Genomic DNA, 19,724 nt, shown 5'->3' with positions numbered 1-19,724 from the left:
ACATCCTGCTCACAATGCTCACTGTCTGTGCAGAGCCAAGGCAGGCTGCAAAGAGTAGCGATCTGCCTACCGTACATCTGCTAAAAAACATCCCACTCCTAATCTGTTCACTTTACTGCCACAAACACTCTACAGGTCACCCCACTGATTGAGAAAGAAAGGCAGGTTATAGGCAGCACACTCTCCACACCACTCAGCACCACGGTCAAGTGTGTGGCTTCCAGCTAGAGAAACTGCTGACACATTCACACCCGCCACTGACAAAGCTACCAACAGGTTTTAAAGAGATTAACTGTTAATTGGTCTATCGTTTTCATTTCCAAGAAAAGGAGTTGTTTTAAATAATGAAATATGTGTTTATAATGTATCAACATTAATTTTATTTTCCTTCTCTTATACAACACTCTTCCAACTTCCTGGCTTCTGGCCAAAAAGGAAAGGCCACATCATCCTGAGGACACCTAAGCAGCCTTAAGATGTTCTAAGAAAAGAGCAGGGTCTGTAGTATGAGTCAAGGTTGTCCCAGGGGACATGGGGTCCCAAATCACCTCCTCGGTGCTCACTGGTGTAGGGTGGACTCAGGGCTGGAGTCAGGCTCTGCCCATTCACTAGTAGGGGGCCTGGAGGTGGGGATGGCTCCAGCCTGGGCTGGTGGCCACAGGTCAGACTGTGCTGCAGACAGCAGGCCAGCCTAGCCACTCAAACGCTCCTGCTCTGGAATCCAACCTGGGCTCTAATCCCAATCCCCGTCTCTCACTAGCCCTGTCCCTGGGATCACATTTTCCTCTCTAGGACTGTTCTTGCTGAAGCCCACCTCCACTTGTGTGCCTTTGGGCTGGCAAGCAATCTCCTCCCTGGGCTTATGGTTAGGCAGGTTTTGAAAGTTTTGCAGAGTCTAAGCTGAGTACCCACTCAGTAATACCCGTCTCCACTTCTAGGTTAATAAAGGGTCTGCTGGGCTCCCCCACGCCCCAGGGTTCAGTCCCACTACAGGCCTGAGTAAAAACTACAACAAGCTGCTCCAAAAAGAAGAGAGGAGAAGAGAAAAGAAGGAGAGGAGGGAAGAGGAGGAGGAGGGGAGAGGAGAAGAGGGGAGAGTAGGAGGGGAGGGGAGGGCAGAGGAGAGGAGGAGGAGAGAGGAGGGGAGGGGAGAAGAGAGGAGGCGAGAGGGGAGGAGAGGAGAGGGGAGGGGAGGAGAGGAGAGGAGAGAATGGGACAGGAGAGGAGAGGAGAGGAGGTGAGGAGAGAGGAGAGAGGACGGGAGAGGAGGGGAAGGGGGAGGGGAGGAGAGGAGAGGAGAGGAGAGGAGAGGACAGGGGAGGAGAGAGGAGAAGAGAATGGGACAGGAGAGGAGGGGAGAGGAGGTGAGGAGAGAGGAGAGGAGAGGACGGGAGAGGAGGGGAAGGGGGAGGGGAAGAGAGGAGAGGAGGAGAGAGGAGAAGGGAGGAGAGGAGAGGGGAGGAGAGGTGAGGGGAGGAGAGAGGAGAGGAGAGGGGAGGGGAGGAGAGGGGAGGAGAGGAGAGCGGAGGAGAGGAGAGAATAGGACAGGAGAGGAGGGGACAGGAGAGGAGGGGAGAGGAGAGGAGGTGAGGAGAGAGGAGAGGAGGGGAGAGGAGAGGAGGGGAGAGGAGAGGAGGTGAGGAGAGAGGAGAGGAAGGGAGAGGAGGGGAAGGGGGAGGGAAGGAGAGGAGAGCAGAGGAGAGGAGAGAATGGGACAGGAGAGGAGAGGAGAGGAGGGGAAGGGGGAGGGGAGGAGAGGAGGAGAGAGGAGAGGGGAGGGGAGGAGAGAATGGGACAGGAGAGGAGGGGACAGGAGAGGAGGAGAGAGGAGAGGAGGTGAGGAGAGAGGAGAGGAGGGGAGAGGAGGGGAAGGGGGAGGGGAAGGGAAGAGAGGGGAGGAGAGGAGAGGAGAGAATGGGACAGGAGAGGAGAGGAGGAGAAGGGGGAGGAGAGGGGAGGAGAGGGGAGGGGAGGAGAGGAGAGGAGAGGGGAGGGGAGGAGAGAATGGGACAGGAGAGGAGGGGAGGAGAGAGGAGAGGAGAGTGGGGGACAGGAGAGAAGGGGAGAGGAGGGAAGGAAGGAGAGGGGAGAGAAGGGGATGAAGGGAGCCCTGTGTGCTGTAAAGCAAGGTTTCCGCACGTGCTAACCTGAACGGTATGAGAACAGACAGGCCCTCTCAGCAAGCAAAGGAAAAGGTTACAGCAGAGGACAGAGGGCCCCTGCTGAGCAGCGAGAGCCATGCACCCCTTCTGCAAACACGCACCACATTGATGGTGTCCGAGCTGGAAACCTGCAGTAAGTTCTGCTGGTGGAAAGTTGTAGACAGGGCCTGGGACTCAAGTGTGCTGGAATCCTGCAGTTGTTGCACAGGTGGAAACGGAGTCTGTTGATTGTATGTGTCAGTCACTGGGAAGCCTGAAGCAGATCACAAAAGGAGCTCCACAATATGTTAAATAAAAGGTATCTAGAGACATTTCTACTGAGTGAGAACTAGAAGAGGTCTGTGTGGCACTCTAAGTGACTAAGTCACATCCAGGAGATCTGAGCGGACCACACAGTAGTATGTGCAATAAAAATTTACACAATTCATGACAAAATTATTTGGTGTGAAACCATAAATTTTAGGGGCTGGGAAGGTTGCTCAGTGGTAGAGCGCTTGCCTTGCATGCCTGAGGCCCTGGGTTCGATTCCTCAGCACCACATAAGCAGAAAAAAAAAGCCAGATGTGGTGCTGTGGCTCAAGTGGTAGAGTGCTAGCCTTAACTGAAGAGCTGAGGGACAGCGGCCAGACACAGAGTTCAGGCCCACGACCAGACTCTCCCCCCCCAAAAAAGATACCATAAATTTTAGAAGTGTTTCAGAAAAACACCTCCAATAGTTATCAAAGCAAACCCAGCACAGGGCAGCCTGTCTGCAAGTGTCAGTGAACTTTCGCTGACCTTGTGGTAGCCCTGCTGACTCAAAGGGCTGTTGTGGAGGAGTCTGCTCTTCAAACTGGTCCATGTGTCCTGGGAGAGGGTCCTGGGGGGCTGCAAACCCATCTGAGGTGAGAATCAGAGAGATGGAGCTGATACGGATGACAGCTATCCAATGTCATGCATATTGTTCTATGACGTTCTCACACACACACACACACACACACACACACACACACACACACACACACATACAGAGACCCCCAAAAAGCTGGGAGATCCCAACATGAATGTGGTAAGTGTGAGGGGTGTGGGCTGACTACAGCATCACTCAAAAGCTCACACTTCTAAGTCTACCTTCATCAGCCTCCAAAGGCTGGTCTGCCAGCGGCTGCGTGAGGCCTCCATCTTCTGTGCCCACCACGTGTTGAGGGCCCAGGTCCAGCAAGGCCTCGGGGTCTGCGGTGACTGGCTCGGCTGCCGGCTGCAGCTCGGTGCTCTCCATCTCCACTGGCATGGGTGCAGACACCTGGAGACCCTGCTGGTCCACAGTGCTGTCATCCCCTGAGGCAGCCTGCTGCTGCTGCTGCTGCAGCTGTTGAGCGAGTTCATATCTTCAGAAAAAGCAGTGATAATTCTCAAAGTTAGATGCTGTCCACAGCGCCTGCATGGACATGTCTGTGTAAGGGGTAGTTCATTAAGCAAAATTCTTAAAGAAGAGCTAAAATGAAAACATTAAAAAAAATCACAAGCACAAGGGAGGGAATGGGTTACATTGTCTAAAAAGAAATGTATTCATGGGGCTTGGAAGGTGGCTCAGTGGTAGAGTGCTTGCCTTGCATGCATGAGGCCCTGGGTTCAATTCCTCAGCACCACATAAGCAAAAAGAAAAAAAGCCGGAAGTGGTGCTGTGGCTCAAGTGGTAGAACGCTAGCCTTGAGCTGAAGAGCTGAGGGACAGCGCCCAGGCCCAGAGTTCAGGCCCCACGACCGGATCCAAAAAAAAAACCAAACAAACAGAAATGTATTCTTTACCTGATTTAGATAACTGTAACTCCTCTGTATATCACCTTTATATTAATACAAAAAAATTCAATAATAAAAAAATTCAAAAGCAAACCTTAAGGGTCACAAGATACAAAGGAACAGAATTTCTACTTAAAGTTTAAGAAATTACAAAAGATTTTACCTGTTTAAAAATAAAACTCCAAAAGTAAAAAATAAAAAAAACTCCAAACCTCAATTCTGTGCTGGCTACAAGCTTTCAGGAAAAGAACTGAGGCAATGCTTTATTAAAATGTTTCAAGCAAAGGCGGTGCATGGACAGAAGAAGCAATCTTATAACCTGCTGATTCACGGTCCACAGTATGCCCATGTTAGCAGGGGAAGGGTTTGGTAGGACATCATCCAAAGGCTTGGCTCCCCAGGGAGAGAAGAGCTTGAGGGTCTGACCTCCAGGAAAGGGTAAGTGGATTCATCCTCTTATGGATTCCTAGTCTGGTGGCATTATTGGAAGATGGTAGAAGGTAGGGGGGGATAGTTGGAAGAAGTGGGTCACTGGGAACGTGTCTTCAAAGGATATATTCTTTCCCCACCTCCTTCCCTCTTCCTGTTTCCTGGCTACCATGAGCCACAGAGGCCTGGCCACATCCTCCTCATCACTAAGACTGCTTCACTACAGCTTAAAAATACGTAGCCAGTCCACTAAGACCTGACGGCTCTGAAACTGGGAACCAAAACAAATCTTTGCTATTTTAAGCTCTTTCTGTCAGGCAGCAGCAACAACAACACACACACAGGACTAACAAATGGCCAGTCATCTAAGAGCTCATTTGATCACCAGCATGGAGAATGCAGGAATCCCTGCATTCCTGCTCCTCTGTCGCAAACACATGCTCCCGCCGGGCCCATCCTGTGTGTCTTTAATCTTAGCCATTCACTTCTACGGAATCTCATTTTCAGCTCCAACGAAGTCTTTTCTCCTCAGATCCTGACATCAATTATCATCAACTTTTACTGCAGACCAGACAAAGAAGAAAGTGTGCACGAAGCAAAGCATCGGAAGACATACTCTTCGCTCCTCTGCAGAGTGGCACCGTTCAGAAACAGACTTCCCCACTCTCCCTGGGAGACTCTAACTCACGTGGCAATTGTAGAAATGTCTTTTCTGCTTGCTTGCCTAGGTTTGGGGATTTAGCACTGTAACAATGAATGTCTATGTTTTGTTGGCTTGTAGTTACAGTTATATTTATAGTTTCAGAAGGATTTTGAGGTTACATCTCCACATATGGTTACTCAGATTCTAGTCAAGTTCACCTGCCCCTTGCCCCCAAGCTCAACAGCATCCTCAGTAGGTTTCCTTGTTCTTTTTTCATAGTTGCAAATCTATTTTGATAGTATCTTTTTTTTTCTTTTTTCTTCAGTCCCGGGACTTGAACTCTGGGCCTGGGTGCTGCCCCTGAGCTCTTTTGCTCAAGGCTAGCACTCTACCACTTGAGGCACAGCCCTGCTTCCACAAGCAGAGAACAGCATCCTGCACATCTAGCGATCCTCAGAGAAAGTGACAAGACACAGGATCTCCTCTCTGCTCGTGGATGTGCGGCTTCATGTACATACAGCCTGATCTACCTGTCGAAGGTCACCTCAGAGTCATTCACTTCAAGTCTATAGAATGCATACTACTCCTACTCCTCCTTAGTGTAACCCAGGACAAATAGTATGGCTACTAACCAGTTCCACCTAGTACATGTGACCTAGCAATTATACCACTGGCCAGTGGCCTCAAAAGCTTTCAACACCTTAAGAGTTTTCCCAGTACTACCACAGAAGGCCTGGCTTAATACAGAGAAAAGTATCATTCAATGTGCCACTGGGTATATGAGTTCCCAAGTTTCAGGCCTCTCTCATGGCAAAGGTCAAGAGCCAAGTGGAAATAGAGGTACATTTCTAAGGCCCCAACATTTGGGAGGCCCAGGCAGGAGTTCAAAGTCACCCTGAGCTACATAGTGAAGCTCTGTTTCAAGAGATAAATAAATGAATAAGTTAATGCATTCATCTATTGGTCTCAGAAGATCCTCAGACACTGACAGTTTCTGCAGCCCATATATGCTCCAAGTTAGAAATGATAATGCAGAAATCAAAGATAATTATTCTTTCTTTTTTATGTTTTCTCTTGGCCAGTACTAGGGCTTAAACTCAGGACCTTGCACTCCCGCTTAGCTTCTTACTTCCCGCTGGCGCACCACGAGCCATACCTCCACGCCCAGTTGTTTTTCAGCCTCTCAATAGCTAGGATCTTAGGATTATAGGATTTTGTATCCCACTATCTGGGAATTGTGGATAAATAAAAAGTAACAATCAGCAATGAATAAAGTGACTAGCAGAATTATACCTACCTATGGGTTTTCATGTGTTTCTTGCAGTTTAGAGAGGTCTTAAATGTTTTCTGGCAGTAAGGACACATGTAGGGACGGAGGTCATTATGTATGCCCATGTGCCGCCGTAAACTACCGCCAGTGGTAAAGGCTCCATTACAGATCAGACACTTAAAAGATTTCAGTCCTGTGTGCGTCCGGACATGCGCTTTGAGCACACCTGCAGAAACAAAGCCTCTTCCACACTGAGCACACTTAAAAGGCTTTTCCCCTGTATGTGATCTAAAAGAAAGACAATGTGATGAGTGCTCTTCTTCTGTTCTGATAACACTTCATTATGAGCATACACACTTATATGCCTTGTACCCCAGCATCACATTTTCCCAGCTAAGCAGTTAGCCAGCAGAGACCCAGACTCTGCAAACCTCAAACATAACAACATAAATCAAATTAAATAACCAGATTCCTCTTTGATCTTTCCTGTAACTTGTAAACACCGAAATGTAATGGAACTATGAATAAAATTAAGTAGAAATTTCTTTTCTTCCTTTGCTTCGCCAGTACTGAGGCTAGAAGCAGGGCCTCCTGATCACTTGGATTACTTTTTTATCGATGACCTTCTACCACTTAAGACATACCCTCTGCCCAGGTTTGTTGCTGGTTAACTGGAGATGGAGTCTCAAGAGCTTTTCTGCTCAGGTTGGCTTTGAACCCATATCCTCCAGATCTCAGCCTCCTGAGTAGCTGGGATTATAGGCACAAGTCACTAGGGCTTGATCAATATCTGAGTAAAATGTTTTAGTTGACAATAAAAACATCAGCTAGGGCTAGAGGCATGGCTCAAGTGGTTGAGTGAAAAAAACAAGCAAGAGAAAAAGAAAGATTCTGAGTTCAAGCCCAAGTGCCAAAACAAAAACAAAACACCAAAACCATCCCCTCCCTAGCGACCTAACAAGTCATTAGACCACTAAGTCTCTATAAGTATACAAAACTTCCATTTCTGTAACTTATGTTACCTTACCTGATGTGTTGTTTAAGGTGGCAAGACTTTTTATATGCCCGATGACAGTAAAAACACTTGTACGGTCTATCTGCTTCATTGACAAAATTATTATTAAAATAACTTTGGAAAAACTGGCTTCTTGGAATGGGTTGGATAAGACCTACAAGCCAAAAGAAAAGCAGGCATAATTCACTGTCAACAGTAGAGATAAATTTAAATGTTAAAAGGCGTCTGCTTTTCCCTTAAGATTAAAATGCGAATAAGTTGTTGATTCTAAGGTTGTAACCAGATGCTATTGTAATCACCTTGGGAACTACTGCAGACCTACAGAGACACATTCATAAATTAAGACACTTGGTTCCACCATGAAGCTGTGTGTATTGTCATGGCTGTATTTCGTATCTCACAGTTTGCATGTTTTTAACTATATAAATGACTGCCGTGATCACCAACTGTGATACGACGCTGCCACTACATATGCACGGAATCCAGTGTGTCAGTCCTGACCCCCACAAGCCCATGTTAGGTTTCACTTCTTTCTCCTAAAATCTACTGCCCTGCACAGCTCTTTCTGATCCATGGGCTAGATGCTTCAGAATCTTGAGACTCTTCCTCTTGTTAGGAAAATCAACGCCAATCTGATCATTCACATCTCTCTAGTGTCTCTTAAACTAGTTTCTTCATTTCTATGTCTACTACCACAAATGCAGTCAGCTTATTCATCCATCCATCCACCCAACCAACCACATCCCTCTGTCCATCCACTCATCTGTCTACTCCTCCATCCATCATCCATCCATCTACTCAACCAAATCCATCTGTTCATCCATCATTCTATTCTGTTCACCCATCCCTCCCTCGCCATTCATCCCTCCATCCATCCAACCACATCTATCCATCCGTCCATCTACTCATCCATCCATCCAGCCTACTACACCCATCCATTCACCCATCCATCCATCCATCCATCCACCCATTCAGTCACCCGCTACCACTCAAAAATGCAACTGCACCAAATGATCCCCAGCTTTATACTCTTGCCATTTCCTGGAGACCCTCCCTCCTGTTACTAGACTTATTTCTATTTTTAGCACCTGTTACTACTCACTGCTTAGCCCCATGTCTCTTTTTCCCCACTCTATCAGGATATAAGTTGCCATTGTACAGTTGTAAATCCAAGTAACACTATCTGGCAGAAAAACACAATGTAACTGAGTAACTGATCCCTGTTTTCCACATCTGCAAATTATGCAAACTCAAACTAAAGGCATTTATTTATAGCTTTATGGTAAGCACTATTGGACATCCACTGCATTTAGGGAACCACATTAGGTTCCCTAAATGCAGAATAATTTGGGCCGGGTGCTGGCGGCTCACACCTGTAATCCTAGCTACTCAGGGAGGCTGAGATTTGACCATCGACTCAAAACCAGCCCAGGCAGAAAAAGTCGGTGAGACTCTTATCTCCAATAAATCACTCAGAAAACCGGAAGTGGCACTGTGGCTCAAGTGGTAGAGCGCTTGCCTTGAGCTGAAGAGCTGAGGGACAACGCCCAGGCCCAGAGTTCAAGCCCCAGGACTGACCAAAAAAAAAAAAAAGAATAACGGATAGGTAAAGAAAAACCTAATGTGATTATTCTCCAAGTAGACTTCCTTTGGATGTGTACATTCTCCAAATGGCAACTAGAAAGAGTGATGTCTTTAGTTATTTCTAAGTAAGCTTACCGAACTTTATATTTCAGGCTCAAGAGCAGTGGCCCATGTTTATAATCCCAGCTCCCTGGAAAGACAGATACTGAGTGGGGATCAGATCATGGCTCAGTGTCAGCCTCGACAAAAAGTATGTGAGACTCATTTCAACAAATAGCCTGTGTATGGTTTTAAGCGCCTGTGATCCCAACTATGTGAAGGTAAGGAGGCTTACAACCTGAGGCCAGACCTAGACAAGAAAGTGAGATCCTGCCTGAAAAACAATAAAAGCAAAAAACAAAAGCCAGGAGTTAGCATGTGGCTCAAGTAGTAGAATTCTTGCCTAGCACAGGCCTTGAATTAAAAAATAGAAAACTTCACAATCCAAATGCTTATCCCACAAGGCCTCAGTGGTGATAAAAGAGCAACTGTGAGGCAAAACTGTTCAGATCTTTGTGAAACTCCATCTCGTGCTGCTCTGTAATCACCAGTCTGTGCACCAAATCCCTTCCGACTCATCCATGCCTCACCACTGCGCTAACCCTCCCCTCTGCATGTCTGCACAGAATTCACCGCATGCCCTCTGCATGTCTGCACAGAATTCACCGCATGCCCTCTGCATGTCTACACAGAATTCACTGCATGCCCCCCCTGGATATCTACACAGAATTCACCGAATCCATGCTATTCTGACATAGGCTTCAATCACAAACAACCTGAGGATGGACCACTGTCACCTAGCATCTCCCCCCAGGCATACAATCCTTGGGTCGATGCTCAAGTACATGGATGTTTTATTTTTTTTTTTTAATTGTGGAAATACTGTACAGAGGGGTTACAATTACATGGGCAAGATAATGAGTACATTTCTTATCAAGCATTGCAGCCTCCTCCTTTGTTTCCCCTTCCCATCCCTGCCCATCCTCCCCCCGCCCCCCCCATCCAACCCTCCTCCCCCCACGTGGATGTTTTAAAAGAGGTCCAAAGGCTGGGTGCAAGTGGCCCATGTCTGCAATCGTAGCTATTCAGGAGGCTGAAGTCTGAGGAGGATGGCTGAAAGCCAACCCAGGCAGGCAAGTCTGTGAGACTCTTCAGCTAAATCTCTAATTAAGCACCCCCCCTCCAAAAAAAAAGCCAGAAGTGGAGCCATGGCTCAAGTGATAGAGCACTAGCCTTGAGCAAAAGAGCTCAGGGATAATGGGTCATTGCCCAAGCAATGAGCTCACAAAGAGAGACCAGCACAAAGAGAGTTATCGTTGCAGATGTACTTTTGAGCCCTTCATTGGAGAGGGCAGGTCCCTACTGTAAGACATGAAGTAAAATAACAAGCTAATTTCTCAAATACTCTGTTTTCACCTTTGCAAATTTTAGTACACTATTTCTATCAAAACAGACTGAGGTCATACTTTTTAAAGAAAAAAGTAAGGATAAATAAAACAATGCTACTTAACTTATTTATAAATATAATACCTATAAACATATTTGTTTGTTAAATAAGAAACCTCTAATTTTTACTAATAGCTACTAAAGGAAGGCATAGGTAAGGCTCGGTGGTAGAGCGTAAGCTATCACATGAGGCTGAGTTCAAACCCTGGTACTGGCAAGAAAGGGAGGGGAGGGAAGGGGCGATGGCGAGAGGGAAGAGAAGACAAGAGGTATGGATAGATATTTAATTAGTGTAATTCAAAAATAGACTAGAAATGTCTGTGAAGTATCCATAAGTTCCTTCTATAAGATCCAAGAAAAGTTTTCTATTATGGAGCTTGGTCTTCAACAGAATGCAAACACTACATGTGACAGCACAAGGAGACTATATCTAACATCATAATCTGGACACCCAGCGTCAGACACAGTGTGAACAAGCGAGGTAACTGCATGCATATCACAGCACTAAAACAGCAAACATCCTTAAGTACCAATCAAGCCCCCGGTACAAAACTGTCCATAACTAAAGCCTATCTCACGTGACAGAAAAATATTTCACACATTGGTACTCAGCAAAATGATGTAGAACACATGCATAGTCAACAGATACAGAAACTGATGTAGTTGAAAATAGACATGTCATATATATTCACATTCACATATATAAGTGATTTGGTATATATTTATATAGGATGTGTATTTGATATAACATACCTTTGTGAGATAACTCATAATACACACACACATGATTCATAAGTTAAGAAATAATTGTAGGGGCTGGGAAGGTGGCTCAGTGGTAGAGCGCTTGCCTTGCATGCATGAGGCCCTGGATTCGATTCCTCAGCACCACATAAGCAAAAAGAAAAAAGCCAGAAGTGGCGCTGTGGCTCAAGTGGTAGAGCGCTAGCCTTGAGCTGAAGAGCTGAGGGACAGCGCCCAGGCAGAGTTCAGGCCCCACGACCGGACCCCCCCACCCCCCAAAAAAAAGGAAATAATTGTAGAACAGAATATAGATTAAAACTCCCTTATCTGAAATATTCCCAAATTCAAAAATTTTAACCACTCTCACACATTTGACCCATAACAGGATATAGTCAAAATATAGGCACACTAAAAATTCTGTAAAAATTACCTTCAGCCTATGCCTATATGGTATGTAGGAATTTTGTCTAGATTGGATCTCACCACAAAAACAAACCATTTTATATATGATACACACACATATATGTGCTATATATGTATATGTATGTGCATGTGTGTATATGTGTATATATTAGATGTATACAAACATGTGTGTGTATAAATATGCACATATACACAAACATATACATGCAAGATACCTAATATCAAAACATTTTGTCCCAAGCATTTTGGGTGACAGATACTCAACTTACATCATCATATGGACTCCAGTACTTCCCCAGTCTGAACATCATTCTATTCAAAACCTAGTTCTTGCTTGTATGTAAATGTCACAATGAAATTCCCCTTGTATAACTAATCTGTGCTAATGAAAGGGAAGGATGGAAGAGAGGGAGGGAGGGAGAAAGAGAGGGAAAGAGGAAGGGAAGAAAAAAATTAGTTCCTGACTTTAAAACAAGAATGTCTGCATGTGATCGAGAGAATGTCCTTCAAGGCACTCCCTCCAGAGACCAACAATACGCAATCTCCAAGTTCAGCCAGGAGTGGCTGTGTCCACAGTTCTGAGTATGATGATGGTCAATGGCTGTAGACACAGAAGAAATGTGAGTTTCACTCAACGGAGGCCAAGCCAGGCCTAGAATTCAGAAGATTCGTCTCTTAGGGTCACCATGGGTGATGCAACCCAGTTGGATGACCTCAAAGTCTGAAATGCTACCAAACCTGTACTTAGGTCTATAAAAACCAGCAGTAGAGAATGCACAATAACTGAGGGAAGGTTGTTTTAAAGTTTCTAAAAACACATGACCACTTGTTTCAATACCATACAACCATTTTCCTTAACAATGAAGAGAATTAGTTGCTACAGTATTGTTAATGCATCCCAAAACTTTCTTAAACAACAGTCTTTGTGTAAAACATCCTGTGCTGTAAGTAACTAAACTGAAATGGACCAGCCCACCTCCCAATAAGGTTAAATAGCTTAAAGTATTTTATGCTAAAATCCTGTGTGTTTTTATCAAAATCAGCATCGTAGCCAGATCTTTCATAGACCCCCAAGGAGCTCAGTGACAACGAGTCTCAAGCTCAGTATTCAAAGACAAAAAGAGCTAAGTCTCTAACAACATGAACACACATAAGTAATAATGGAGTCAGCACAAAACAGTTACAATCATTTGTTTTACAGTGTGATGCCATGTCTACAAATAATTTAGATCATGTATCCCACAGCCAACACCAAAGGGAAATTCAGGTACTTGATCCAAGATTCAGGCACCTTTGAAGCCAATGGACAAAGTAACTACCAAAAAAAAAAAAACTGTAGAATAAAGATTCTAATGTAATTCAAAGATTTATAAACCTGAAGTTAAAAAACATATAGGAGCAGGGTGCCAGTGCCTCACGCTTGTAATCCTAGCTACTCAGGAGGCTGAGATCTGTGGACTGCAGTTCAGAGCCAGCCTGGACAGGAAAAGTCCATGAGACTTTTATCTCCAATTAATGCTGTAGCTCAAGGGGTAGAACTCTAGCCTTGAGCTGAAGAGGCCAAGGACATCACATTGGCCCTGAGTTCAAGCTCCAAGACCGACCACCAAAAAAAAAAAAAAAAAAGGAACAGATAGGTATTTAATTTGATTTAAAACAACCTGAGCCAAGCTGGGCGCTGGTGGCTCACACCTGTCATCCTAGCTACTCAGGAGGCTGAGATATGAGGATCACAGTTCAGAGCCAGCCCGGGCAGGAAAGTCCGTGAGACTCTTATCTCCAATAAACCAAAGTGGCACTGTGGCTCAAGCGGTAGAGCGCTCACCTTGAGCTGAAGAGTGCAGGAACAGCATCCAAGCCCAGAGTTCAAGCCCCATGACCAACCAAAAAAACAAAAAACAAAAACAACCTGAGCCAAATACAGTGACAACAGGGGTTATATATGGGGGAAGAACATACAAAAGAAACGAAAAAATCCCATAGTTCATTAAAAACAGTGACAAAGAAAAAAATCTCTTGGTTCCCTATCTTGGGGTTCATTTCACTTAGCATCATCTTATATGGTCATATGTACATAGCTTTTGACCTTTTCTGTCTGTCTGATAAGATCATCTTAGATATATACTAGTCATTGCAAATAAGGGAAACCATGGGACCTATATTTCTTGGGTGCTGGTGGCTTAAGCCTATAATCCTAGATATTGGGGAAGCTGAGATCTGAGGATTGCAGCTTAAAGCTAGCCTGGCAGATAAATCCAAGAAACTCCTATCTCCAAGTAACCACCAAAAAGCCAGAAGTATAGGAATGGCTCAAGTGGTAGAGTGACAGCCTAAAGGAAAAAGCCAAATGCAAGCGCTTGAGTTCAAGCCTAGCACAGGTGTATATACATACACACACACACACACACACACACACACACACACACTCTCTCTCTCTCTCTCTTTCTTCTCTCTCTCTCTCTCCCCTTCTCCCTCTGAAAATAGACAAAAGTGTTTTAAGTTCTGAAAAATGGAAAAATAAATCAAAGTGTCCAAATTCCAGAGGGAAATGCATCCTTCCATGCTCTGAAACATCAATTGCCATGACAATTAAATACCCCAGGAAGCCAGACAAAATGCACTCATAGTCACTACAGACTGGTGTGAGGAAGGTGATCTTACTATCTCAGTAATTGGTTGTGTGTTTTTCTAAGGATGATTCTGATCATTTATCACCCAGAAAATAACCATTTCATCTACATTTTCTTTTCTTTTTTTTTTTAAATTTTTTGGGTGGTCCGGTCGTGGGGCCTGAACTCTGGGCCTGGGCACTGTCCCTCAGCTCTTCAGCTCAAGGTTAGCATCCTACCATGTGAGCCACAGTGCCACTTCTGGCTTTTTCTGCTTATGTGGTGCTGAGGAATCGAACCCAGGGCCTCATGCATGCAAGGCAAGCGCTCTACCTCTGAGCCACCTTCCCAGCCCCTCATCTACATTTTCAAGTGCAGTTGTAGAATGCTTTAAACAATGCTCATCTCTAACACTTCTCATTCCTTGTATATGTTCCATTTTCTCTTTGGTTCATTAATGACAAGTCATCTGTTTTATTATTTAAGTTTTATAAAATTATCAATTTATCTTAAATCATTTTATATTTACCAGTTCTTTCCTGCTTTTTCCATTTGCCCAGCTTTTCAGTTAAATATTTGTTCCATACTTATTTTTAATAAGAACACTCAAAAGACCTAATGTTTCTGAGGTCAGCATAGACCAACCCAACTTGTTTGACTCTTCCTCCCAACTGTAACATACAAGTTTTGCATGGGTATTTTTAATTGTTTTTACTCAACTGTAATTACAGATTATATCCTAAACAATATCACTTTTTCAGAACTTACTGAATTTTGTCTATGATTTAGATTGAAACCATTTGTGCATATCTGAAAGAATATTTGAGGTAAAAGACTCTATTACACCGGGTGCTGGTGGCTCACCCCTGTCATCCTAGCTACTCAGGAGGCTGAGATCTGAGGATCAAGGTTCAAAGCCAGCCCAGGCAAGGAAAGTTCGTGAGACTCTTATCTCCAATAAACCACTAGAAAACCAGAAGTGGCACTGTGGCTCAAGCGGTAGAGCACGCACCTTGAGCTGAAGAGCTGAGGGACAGCGCCCAAGCCCAGAGTTCAAGCCCCATGACTGACCAAAAATAAAAAAAAGACCCCATAGCTATTTCAAAGCCAATTGGTATGTGCTCGTATGCATCAATTCTACTGTGCTTCTGGTAAGGAATACTTCTAACTGAGGATCCCTCACTCAAGAATTTGAATTTCTTTTCTTATAAATGTTTTGGTTTACATTTTTTGATATAATGGTCTTAGATATCTATAAAGGTTCTAACCACTCATTACCTTATATCAATTTAAACTACATCTTTGTTTTTTGAGATTAATTCTGCTTAGGCTAGATTATCTTGTCTAGGAAAATCATATAATATAGACAACATATAAAAATGTAAATTTACACACAGAATTTAAATAATGCTTGTCTACACACCTGTGTTCCCACAAAAGTCTTCTGTTGAAATCAAATCCCAATGTCATAGCAATCGGCAGGCTCCTAATCACTGTTATCCTTTTACTTGCTCACTAACTAGTGGACCTAGATGAGCCACTTAATTAACATGTTTACACACACATACACATGCACATGCACACACATTTATATTAGCATGAATTAGTTGTACAGGGGGTTCCACTTTGATATGTGCATACATACATACAACATACTTTGATCAGACTCACCCGCTTGGGCATGGCTCTCCCTCAGTCCCCCTTCTCTCAAGGGTTAGGGGAAATGACTGGGTCTGGAGTGGAGCCCTCATAAGCAGTATTAGCGCCTATTACAGAGCCCCAGAGGACTACCCGGTGTCATCTATGGGAGCTGGGCCTCCCAGTCACTGAGTCACCTTGGACTTACTAGCCTCTAGGTCTGAGAGAAATAACCTGCTACTATTCGTGAGCTACTAGCAGAAGCTCTCCTTGTTACAGCAATGCAAATGGACTTAAAAAGAGGTTTCTTACAATGCTAGCTCAGAAGCATGTCTTTAGTGAGGACTTCCCCTCACATACTTCCCCTTTAACCAGAAATACAATCTAGGTAGTGGTACCTGAGGCTTTTAATCCTTAGTGAGGAACACAGAAGTCCAAAAATAAAACAAGTGTTAAGGAAATCTTCACTAATAGTATGCTGGAAATATTTATCTGCCCACACCAAAACGCATCCACAACTTTCCTATTAGGGATGGAAGGACAGCGGGCCCAGTAAGTGGTGACAATGCCACACTCTGTCTTACCCAAGTCAGTTATGAGAATTGGTTCTTGCAGAGGAACGTCGGGGACGGGAGCATTTGTCTTGCCAATGCGAACCTTCGCAGGTTTGCGCTGGTGCCTCATTTTCCTCAACTCCGTGTGTTTGAAGTGGGAGGCGACATGAGTCTTCCTGTGTCCTGAGGTTCGGAACTTTTTGTCACAGTGAGGACAGGCAAAAGGTCTGACTCCTAATAAAATAAAATCATTATTTCAGGGACTTACACCTCAATGGCAAATGCCAACATACACTGTTAGTATTTCGAATACTGATTTAAGTATTTCATTTGTTACTCCCTGTTTATGTTTATTTGTTCCCTTGATTTGAACAGTACATGTAGAAGTTATGGTAAGTAACAGAGAACATTTCCTAGATTTAGAACAAAGCGATACATTGTAAAATACAGACATTCAAACAACTAGTCGTTCTTAAGAACTGTGATGTGACAAGAGAGAGCTCTCTTGTCAGCTCGGCTGACATCCATAAACCTGGGATGCGAAGCCCTCACTAGCCACTACAGGGGTTACATGCTGATGCAGAACCAGCACTGAGCATGAGTCAGTGCTAGTAGTCACTGACTGCAAATGATTATCCTCAACCACTATCTCTTCCCTGAAGGGAATTTCCTCTTCTTACAACTTTATTCATAACATAAATGACAATACAGATTTAAAGAACAGACATGCAACAAAACTGGTTTCTAACAATGCATGCATACACACATACACACACACACACACACACACACACACACACACACACACACAGAGAAGACAGTACTGAGGTCTGCAAGGACACTCACTATAGTCCAGTACACAGACTTTTTGAAGGTATAAAAATGTTTCCAGTAGACAGTTGTGTGGATCACACAATTATAAACTATATACTTCATAAATTGCATGTGAATTACATCTCAAGAAAGCTGTTACTTTAAAAGATGTAGAGCCCAGATATGAACAATTTCATGCTGTAATAGTGGCTAAAGAAGATCTGAGAGCAAGGAAGACATGGAAGTCTGCTCCCTGTTCAAGGCCTTGGTCCAACGGGCTCTTTCCCAGGCTGCCAGGCCAATCAGCTGCTTCGGCTTGCCACACCACAAGCCCCCAGGATGATGCAGCATGCATTTCCTCCTTCAAAAGGCTCACTCAGTCTAAAGCCCAGGCTGCTCTCCCCCAGAAGTGTTATGAATATGTCCTGTCCAATATGGCTCCTCCATGTGGACCAACATGGCAAATGAATAAACACTGCTTATGAGCTGGGACTATGGTTCAAGTGGTGTAATGCCTGACTAGCCAGCACAAGGCCCTGAATTCAAACCCTGATACCACAAGTGAGTGTGTGTAGAGAGAAAGAAGGAAATATAAAGCCTGTATGGTATACATGTGTAATTCAGAGGGAAATACAAAGCCTGTATGGTATAGATGTATAATTCAGAAGGAAATACAAAGCCTGTATGGTACACATGTGTAATTCAGAAGGAATACAAAGCCTGTATGGTACACATGTGTAATTTAGAGGGAATACAAAGCCTGCATGGTATACATGTGTAATTCAGAAGGAATATAAAGCCTGTATGGTACACATGTGTAATTTAGAGGGAATACAAAGCCTGCATGGTATACATGTGTAATTCAGAAGGAATATAAAGCCTATATGGTACACATGTGTAAGTCAGAGGGAATACAAAGCCTGTATGGTATACATGTGTAATTCAGAAGGAATATAAAGCCTGTATGGTATACATGTGTAATTCAGATGGTTGAGGCAGAAAAACTACAAGTTCCAAGCCAGTCTGCATTACAAAGTGAGACCCTGGCTCAAATGAAAAGACAGGCACGGACGCACGCGTGCACACACGCGCGCGCACACACACACACACACACACGCACACACACACACACACACAGCCTAGAGGACCAAGGCCTGGCTCTCCCCTTACGCTGCCCACTGGTGTCCTCCCAAGAAACGGCGCACCTGTGTGCAGGCGGATGTGCACCTTGAGGCTCCCTGAGGTGGAGAAGCTCTTCATGCAGTGCTGGCACTTGAAGGCCTTGATGCCGGTATGGGTTTTGATGTGCGCAGTCAGCGTGCTCTTCACAGCGAAGGCCCGGAAACACTGCGGACACTTGAAGGGCTTCTCATGGGTGTGGATGCGGATGTGGCGCACGAGGTCGCTGGGCTTCCGGAACTCCTTGGTGCAGTAGGGGCAGACGTGCCACCGGACCCCGTTCTCTTCTCGGATGGAACCTGCAGTGACAAGGAAAGGAGACTAGTCCAGCCCACATGGAAATCACACACCAGGGCCTGTAGTTTCCTTCCACAGGGAGGGGGAGCAGTAGAAAGCAGCAAATCACACCTAGAAAGGACTGTGCTCCCCCATCCCAAGAAGCTACACCTTCCATTATAGGAAAATGAAATTTCCAACATTGCTGAAACTGTCAAAGGATGATGATTTAGTCTTGAAGAGAACCCTACTTACAAACTGTTACACTTGTTCTCCAAGACAAGAGAGCTAGCAGTCAACAGCAAGTAACTCAGCAGCCACAAGGCAGAATGCCTCCACTCTGGATAAGAACAAAAGCATGATCAACTGACTCCACGATCAATGTGGAGGTTTGGCGGATAGGAGGAGTAGGAGGAGAGGAAGAGGAGGAAGAGGAGGAGGAGGAAAAGGAAGAGAAGTAGAAGGAAGAGGAGAATGAGGAGGAGGAGGAAGAGGAAGAGAAGTAGAAGGAAGAGAAGGAGAATAAGGAGGAAAAGGAGGAGGAGGAGGAAGAGGAGGAGAAGGAAGAGGAGGAGGAAGAAGAGGTAGAGGAGGAGGAGGAAGAAGAAGAAGAGGAGGAGGAAGAGGAAGAGAAGTAGAAGGAAGAGGAGAATAAGGAGGAAGAGGAGGAGGAGGAGGAGGCATGAAGCTGAGTTTTCACTGAGTATATTTAGAGTATCAAATAAAAAGTAGCATAAATGCAAATAATCAGGAAATGTTATCCTATACAGGAAGTTTATAAATACTTAAGACACATAGTCTACATAATAGTAAACTGTTTATGATCAAATGCTCATTTTTTCTATAAATCACAAAAGTTACAACTATAAATAGTATTATTCAACTATCAATCTCATTTAAAATTATTCCTAACAGAACAAAAATAGAAGAAAAATCATAAACAAAATTCTGCAAGATCATTTTTTTTTTTTTTGTCGGTCGTGGGGCTTGAACCCTGGGCCTGGGCACTGTCCCTCAGCTCTTCAGCTCAAGGCGAGTGCTCTACCACTTGAGCTACAGCGCCACTTCCGGTTTTCTGGTGGTTTATTGGAGATAGGAGTCTCACGGTCTCTCCTGCCCGGGCTG

General features: G+C 44.5%; 1 protein-coding gene across 4 annotated transcripts in view; it reads right to left on the bottom strand.

The window, feature by feature from the left end:
* Positions 1-19,724, bottom strand: part of Znf236 (zinc finger protein 236) — an 89,422-nt gene that overhangs the window by 37,053 nt on the left and 32,645 nt on the right. For all 4 annotated transcript variants that reach the window (XM_042693505.1, XM_042693504.1, XM_042693507.1 and 1 more), the window contains exons 10-16: positions 18,350-18,622; positions 16,362-16,565; positions 7,310-7,451; positions 6,310-6,570; positions 3,273-3,529; positions 2,940-3,041; positions 2,264-2,415 (exon numbers count right to left, since the gene is read on the bottom strand). In XM_042693505.1, coding sequence (XP_042549439.1) covers positions 2,264-2,415; positions 2,940-3,041; positions 3,273-3,529; positions 6,310-6,570; positions 7,310-7,451; positions 16,362-16,565; positions 18,350-18,622 — 1,391 coding nt within the window. The remainder of the gene's footprint in view (positions 1-2,263; positions 2,416-2,939; positions 3,042-3,272; positions 3,530-6,309; positions 6,571-7,309; positions 7,452-16,361; positions 16,566-18,349; positions 18,623-19,724) is intronic.

The sequence above is a fragment of the Dipodomys spectabilis genome, unplaced genomic scaffold, assembly GCF_019054845.1.
Source record: "Dipodomys spectabilis isolate Male_0828 unplaced genomic scaffold, ASM1905484v1 ptg000169l, whole genome shotgun sequence".
NCBI lineage: Eukaryota > Metazoa > Chordata > Mammalia > Rodentia > Heteromyidae > Dipodomys > Dipodomys spectabilis.
Note: the sequence above shows the minus strand (reverse complement) of the source record. Positions and strands in the feature narration are given on the sequence as shown.